At 41.0% G+C, this 7,217-nt stretch overlaps 3 protein-coding genes across 5 annotated transcripts in view; 2 read left to right on the forward strand and 1 right to left on the reverse strand.

Moving 5' to 3' along the window:
• LOC118407869 (EARP and GARP complex-interacting protein 1-like) overlaps positions 1 to 2,195 on the forward strand; it is a 5,013-nt gene extending 2,818 nt beyond the window's left edge. Inside the window, 3 exon segments of the mRNA XM_035808433.1 lie at positions 529 to 696; positions 921 to 1,088; positions 1,489 to 2,195. Coding sequence (XP_035664326.1) covers positions 529 to 696; positions 921 to 1,088; positions 1,489 to 1,663 — 511 coding nt within the window. The 3' untranslated portion in view covers positions 1,664 to 2,195.
• Positions 2,196 to 2,528: 333 nt separating this feature from the next.
• On the reverse strand, positions 2,529 to 3,893 carry LOC118407861 (UPF0686 protein C11orf1 homolog). Its single transcript, XM_035808419.1, has 2 exons — positions 3,712 to 3,893; positions 2,529 to 3,238 (listed from the first exon to the last, which is right to left on the reverse strand). Exon 2 carries the CDS (start codon positions 3,224 to 3,226, stop codon positions 2,729 to 2,731), a length of 498 nt encoding a protein of 165 aa, XP_035664312.1. The 5' UTR covers positions 3,227 to 3,238; positions 3,712 to 3,893; the 3' UTR covers positions 2,529 to 2,728.
• Positions 3,894 to 4,748: 855 nt separating this feature from the next.
• The window catches only part of LOC118403372, a 4,191-nt gene continuing 1,722 nt past the window's right edge, over positions 4,749 to 7,217 (forward strand). The window contains exons 1-4 of one of the 3 annotated variants that reach the window (XM_035802094.1): positions 4,749 to 5,326; positions 6,141 to 6,390; positions 6,800 to 6,881; positions 7,164 to 7,217. In XM_035802094.1, the coding sequence (XP_035657987.1) occupies positions 5,318 to 5,326; positions 6,141 to 6,390; positions 6,800 to 6,881; positions 7,164 to 7,194 (372 nt within the window). In that variant the 5' untranslated portion in view covers positions 4,749 to 5,317 and the 3' untranslated portion in view covers positions 7,195 to 7,217. Of the gene's footprint in view, positions 5,327 to 6,126; positions 6,391 to 6,799; positions 6,882 to 7,163 lie in introns of all 3 variants that reach the window. The other 2 variants (XM_035802077.1, XM_035802086.1) reach the window with 2 other exon arrangements.

Consider the following 7,217-nt stretch of genomic DNA (forward strand, 5'->3'; position numbering starts at 1 on the left):
GTGCATTGAAGGTTTGTTTCCAGAGTGTCTGTTTGGATCCACAGTAAGGGAGTTAGGTCAAAGGTCCCAGAAATGTCCTAGAATAGGCTATCTCATTTCCTCTATGCTGTTTCCTGCTATATGTATGTCTGTTGCTTTATGGCAGCTAGTGGAAAATGTATTAGACAGAATCATTGACAAATTTATAATGATGAATAAAACTAAGATGTATGAGATCTTTGGTTATTTGTTAAATATTGAGGTTTAAGATTTAAGTTATTGCTGGCTACCAGAACTGTTGTTATGAGTTTCTTCTTCTGCAATCATCATGTGATTCAAATTTTCTAAGGTGTTACCTCTCATACTTGTCAGAGTTTTGTTCATGTTCAGTCATTGTGATTCTTACTTTGAATTGAATGTAATGTTAAACCAGAGAGTGAGTGAGTGTGTGAGTGTGAAAGAAATGTAGGCGAGATATGATGATGATGTAGGCAACATCTTTTTACATGTCCAATGACCGCATTATTATTATCTGTCCTGGAAACACAGACAAGTGTACTGCATTGATAATGCCCATGGTCAGCTGGTCAGAGAGCTGGACTTCAACCCCAACAAACAGTACTACCTGGTCAGCTGTGGAGACGACTGTAACGTCAAATTCTGGGATGTCAGAAATTCTACCGAACCCGTTTTGACTCTGTCTGAACATTCTCACTGGTGAGGATAACCTTTTTGTCACACTATGCTACAGTATATATTAAAACATTCATGGAGGTGTCATTTGGTGATGACTTAATGTGTGTTTCCAAGAATTGGTTCAATTGCAAACTTAAATTTTTTTTTCATTTTAAAACACTAGGAAAACCTCCTTTCCCTTTCTATTGTAAAATTTAGTCCCAGCAAAAATAATTGAATTTACAGTAAGTGTGATGCTTTGCCAGGGTGTGGAGTGTCCGGTACAACCACTTCCACGACCAGCTGGTACTGACGTCAAGTAGTGATAGTAGGGTCATCCTTCACAACATGGTGTCCATCTCTTCCGAACCCTTCGGCCACCTCATCGATGAAGATGATGACAGTGAGGAGGATGAAGAGAACAAGAAAGAAAAGTAAGGAAGAACATGTTTAAAAAAAGTTTGATTCATTGAATCAGTAGCTCTCTGATGTATAGGATAGAAGAAAGGATAAAGAGTGTAATAGAGACCTAACAGTGTTTTTTGTTTGTATATCCCGAAACTGCATTCAGGCCTAACACAGCAGTCTTGTACAGTTGTTACAGTTATGTAAAACCAGACTGTAAGGTCTGATCTACTCACACCAGGAAGGACCGATAAGTGTGATGAAGTCTTTATACTGTGTTGAGTGCCATTCTCAAGGGCACAACATTGGGTCTGCTTAGAATTTGAAACCAGATTCTAAGGTAACAACCCTAACCACTCTCTAAGACTCATCTTGCCACTGTTTCATGTTGTCATTATTACATCCTAACCAATTACTTTACCCTTCCAGACCAAAAGAGCCAGAGAAAGATGGTGTGATTGGTACGTACGAGGAGCATGAAGACAGTGTGTACGCTGCAGAGTGGTCCACAGCAGACCCATGGCTATTTGCTTCCCTTAGTTATGATGGTCGCCTGGTTATCAACAGAGTTCCAAAAGCTGTGAAATATAAAATCCTCTTATAATTGTTACTACACATGAATCCTACTTGTAGTAAAAAAATTATATATGATTGAAAACTGACCTTTAGTTATGAGATAAGAATTATAGTCTTGAAATTGGCTTAATTTTTGCTGCCTTTGCTGATGATTGCATCAGCGAAGGACACATGGAACAACCGACCATTTTGTCCTGGAGGCAGTAAAAACTTTGTATGTCAATATGTAACGTTAACTGTCAACTAGTACCAACACACTTTTTCCCTTGGGGGAAGATAATTTTATGTGCACTATTAAGGTACATGTAATCATGTTTGGGCCTCTTTTAGAGTATGGGGCACTCAACATGTTGGTGACATTCCTGAAACATCATCCTAGTAATAGTAGTATGCTATGTTACTCTAGTCGTGAATAACTTAAAAAGAAATTCAGTATGTATTCATTGTCCATGACGTAAAGTGTTGGAAAAGCAACAGACTTCTGGTTGCCTGAATATTTGAAATACAAGATGTAAGTTAAAGCTGACTTCAATAAAATTGCATAGATCTAAGGGAAAAAAGGTTTTATCATTTTCTGTAGTGTTACGGTTCATAAAGTATAATTCAAAATTATTGCAGTAAATGACTTATCTTCCTTTTGACTGAACCCCTGCTGTGTTTACCTTTCATGTTGGACCATGATATTCCCTGTACTTACATACTCCATACGTGTTTGGCAAGCACCTCTTACTAGCTAGATGGCAGGATAGTTGACTACACGTGGTTATAATCCATCAAAAAGACAAAATGTCAGATCATTGATCATGTACGTCTATAATGTGTGTCTTTATTTTGGCAATAAAACATTATCTGTTGAAAAGTTACATAAGCATGAGAATACTGTACATACATTTCCTGCTCCTATACTGCTACATGTAAGTCCCTTATTTTCAGTGCTAAGAATTTTTGTGGCAGTGTTCTTTATCAAAATGTAAAAAAGGAAGGGTTTGACTGCAGCAGCATTATCATATGTACATGGCATTGTATATTTATTTATATAGTTCCTCAGTCATGTATGCTAGAGTTGAATCTATTTAGTGTACAGTAGCTAATTCTATGCCTTCTTGCTTGGACTATTGCCAACTCCCTGAGTAGCATTTTCTGGCGGCACTACGGGCTCCTTTCTGACCCTGGGGTCAACATACGCTGCCCTGGATGTTGTCTGGAAGGAATTGTACTCGTTCTTAAGCAGCGGGGGGTCCAGTTCAGGTTGACTGCCAGGAAAGGCGATGGGCTCTCTTTCGGCGAGGTGTTTTAAGGACTCCGGCACCTCTGCAGGCTTGGTGCTCAGCGTGCTGCCATAGGTGGTATCAAAGTAGTGTTCGTATTGTGAAGGAAGTCGTCTTGCCACTCGCTGATGGTCAACATCAAAACGGTGCTCGTTCCAGTTGCCCACCAGTGTTTTGCTCCTGTAGCCTTCCTCATTTGTTGTGGACCTCCAGCCGAACTGGGTGAACTTGAGCTCATCGTGTGTGTGTGTCCAGACCTCTCCCTGTCCTGACGCCCTCACCATGGAGCAGAAGGGGGCATCACGTTCAGACATCAGATTCATGACTGGGGCTTCCTGAAGGTTAAAAGATTGAGTGTCAGGAAGCATGGTTTAACTTTAAGCAATACAGCTCATTATTGAAAGGAGATGTAATTGCCGTGGCTAGTTGAGGTAAAACCAAGGTGTGTAGCTTCTCGTTAGAGTATCAACCTTCTTCAGTATGGGAGCCCTGGTAAACCAAGGAGGGGTAAACTTAACTGTTAGTGTTACCAAGATGATACTCAGGCTATCTTTCGGTGTTCCGAACAGAAATGTCTAACGTTACATACTTTTGTATTCACGTAAATGTTAATCCTTTGTACGTAGCTGTTTTATGATTGTTTGGCCTTTATCAATATCACTTTATGTCTTTTCTATGTCTATCAACTTTGACGAGCACGGTTTTTACAACGTTCTCCCCTTCGCACCTCCGGTGTGCCGCCCCTCCCCTTCCAAAGAAGTTCCACACTACAAAACAACCACCTGTTACGTTTAAGCAAATCCCTTACCTTGCAATTACGACTTGCAGGCTACTCAACACGAAGAAGTCTCGACTCGGCCTTCTTTTATACGAAAATGACCAGAGCGCGGTTCGATATATATCGATATCCCAACACAGAGCTGAAGTACCAGTACTCAAACAGCTGTACGGAAGGCAACACGGCTTTTGTGGACGCCGTTGCTTAGCAATGTGCGTCACGTGACGATCTCGTATCCAGACACGCTCGCGTACCCAGGGTACTGTGCTTCTCACGGCTAGGCTGATGACTTCCAGCCGGTGTTCGGGGATTTCCGGTAACTTTTCAAAAACATGACAGTTGTCAAATACTGAGAAAGAGTTTTCAGCGCTGTGAGGGTTTCCTACACAACAAAAACATTGAAGCTTGGAATACTGTAACGTTATCAAAGGTCTTTAAATTTACATAATGAGACCTTTCAGGGGACACATCTGATAAATCGTCTTGTCGCGCCGTATCATTATGCATCTACCAATGTAAGCAGGTTTGATGTAAGGGTAGTGGATGATCGAGTCGAAACTAACATGGGGTTTATTTGACATGTCTATATAAAAAAAAGTTAACATGCGAAGAGTGATATGCACTTAAAATCATCAGATTTTTTACATATTGTAAAAGAATCCTTTTGACATGTAGCTTAACGTTGACTCTTCGGAAAGGTGAGATCACTATGGAATAGGAGTAGCATGTGATCTCTCCTGATGCCCCACACCCTTGATTAGTTGGTGGTAAGGACTTTGTGTTTCTTCTGGAATCAGATATTTCCATCTGTGCATGACGTTTCAACCACCAAACCGGTCGCGAGTTCCTTACAATGCGCTTGGATGATGATCCCTAAGCATGATGTAGCAGTCGGGTATCTGTACAAAGCGTGCACTGTCAGAAAGGCACCAGACAAAACACCCCCAAAAGTGCAAAACACCAAGTTGCAGTACAATGTAAGAACACTTATAGAAAAGAAGCACAAAACACCCCCAGATAACATACAAAAGTATGTACCATCAAACAATATGGTTAGAACTCGGGGGACTTTTTTTAAAACCACCTTGGTTAGCAGATTACTTGGGTGACCCACTGGGCACTCCATTGATAGGTGTATGTAGTGGAACAGGCTGGGACGTTTCACCGCACCAAATGAGGTCAAAAGGTTCCAAACAACACTACCTACACGGAACCCGATATTTTCGTGCTATTGCCTCGGAGATACAGCCGCCCCCCAACGTGCCTGTGACCTCAACCATGATAAAACCACACTGGACAAAAACGTGTTTATTCGCCCAACTCAGAAACACGGAAGCGACTCCAGCAAACCACGTAACGATCGTCTGAAATATTTCAACTCGCTCATATATATAGAACGTGAGAGAATGCAGCGGAAAAGAATCTTAGGGCAACGTCATCGTTACTGATGCGAGGAATTTAGCCTTTTACATCTATAACGTTACGTGAAGTAACGCTCAGCTTTCTATAACGTTGCAGTGAAGCTTTCTTACAATGGCTGTCACGCACAGAAAAGTCGCCTGTTGTGTTCTAGCGATATCTCTGTTGCTTTTTGTATTGAGCATCGTTCATCTCAACAGTGATCCTATGTCAGAAGATGAACCAGGTAAGTGTATGTATTATGTTCATGCATGTTTGGTTTGTTAAAGTTTAGGGGTGGAAATGACAAGGGTCACTTTTAAAGCTAGTCTATCTGCGTATTGTGGTATCTATATCTTGGGAAGCTTATAATGATTGAGCAATATATTTTGTGCTCCGAGGCAAATGATTTGATTATCTTGACATGACTTCCGCAGATTGATGTTAGTATTTGACAATGCAAGAGGCATTGGATGTTATGGAATCTCTTGTGCACTTTGTTATGATTCAAAGTGGTTATAGAATGTTCCTTTGAGTTGGAATTCCAAACCTTGGGTAGAGTTCATGGGAGTGCAATATCAGAGATAAAGTTTCCATACATCCGATGGTTAACGTTATACGTACGTCAAGTGCAATGGTTACTTACTTACTTAGTGTTTGTACGAGAGATACATGTACGTATACACCATGGCCGAAGTGTTAGTGCCTTGTAAGGTGATAACCTATAGTTATGGTTGTTCACCAAAGCTAGAAGAACACAACACTCACTTTCAAAAGACTCTTTGTTCTCTCTAAATGGACGTCCTTGCGAGTACATGCCACAGGGCTGTGTGGCAACTTGGCACAATCTTAAGATGCATGTTGATTGAGTTACTTCAGCTGTACAGTTTCTCTTGCATCGCCTGCTACAAAGTACCCGTGGCCCAGCTACAATCATGGGTATCTTGACTTTGTTTGTATTCCCAAATGGTCGTAGTACCTGGCACCATGAACGTAAATGGATGTTGTATTGTTAAGGATATATGTTACTTTTTTTTACTTTTGAAGAGCTCTTTGTGCAGTTCAAGAAGTCAGGGAAGGAAGACGTTGAAAGCGAAGAAGGTGAACGACACTTCCAATTACACGGACACAACAAACAAGGACATACGACAGCGTCGGTACAAGACAGAGATGCAGAAGAAGAGGACTATGAAGGAGAAGGCATTGGGGAGGGGGGCGAAGCGGAGGAGAGCAATGATAGCAAATTGTCCTTCAGTGTGGTATACATGCAGCATCTTACTGATGAATCTGCCAACGGTCCCGTATATTCAGGTATTACTTTTTGCTTACATTATGCATGGTTCACAGAATTCTTTTCATGTTTCGCGTTCGCCGGTAGACCCTGCATCGATGTACAATACTAGAGCCCTCTAGCACTTCCCGTTATAACTGCAACTGTTTGTGGTTAGTACAATCCAGTTCAAGGGCAGAGCATTTTCTGACGGACCTAGCTAGTACGACTATGCTTATATTTGTTCGGCAAGAGATTTAAAGTGAAATACGATGTTTGAATAGTTGCAAAGTGATATGTAAACACATATACGCCGATATTGGATTGGACCTCGGAAGATGAAAAAGAAGTTGAGATACCCGACTCGGACTAGATTCATGTTCATCTCAAACCAATCTATGCTGTTACTAAGAGCTACTTCATTTCTTTGAAAAAATGTGTGTTTTTTAGGCTACATGGCCGGGTTCGTGCTGACAGTTTCTGCTGTAGTGGTGCTGGGAGTTGCAGTCAGAGGTGCGATGTTTCTCAAAAGGTGACCATGTTGTTTTTTGATAATTCCACTCCTAAATATCTTCGATAATATCAGAGTCAACAATACATTCTTCATTATACAGTAACAGTTTCTTGTATGTCAGAAAGAACATGAATGGTGATACCCAAGCACTTGTTGCTCCATAGCAAAACTGCTACCAGGGGTAAAGTTCATAGAACGTCCCAACATATTGATTTGACAACGTGCACATGAAATCGCCTTGTGACGAGTATAACCACTATGACTTAGTTATAACCAGACTTATCCTTTTTTTTTGCACAGACGTGGAAAGAGAAGATCAACAATATCCTGATGTCATCGCCACTGTAGATCACA

This window comes from Branchiostoma floridae, chromosome 2 (assembly GCF_000003815.2).
Source record: "Branchiostoma floridae strain S238N-H82 chromosome 2, Bfl_VNyyK, whole genome shotgun sequence".
NCBI lineage: Eukaryota > Metazoa > Chordata > Leptocardii > Amphioxiformes > Branchiostomatidae > Branchiostoma > Branchiostoma floridae.

Excerpts from the sequence above, each read along its gene's own strand:
- LOC118407861 (XM_035808419.1), bottom strand. The coding sequence starts at position 3,226 with ATGAATCTGATGTCTGAACGTGATGCCCCCTTCTGCTCCATGGTGAGG.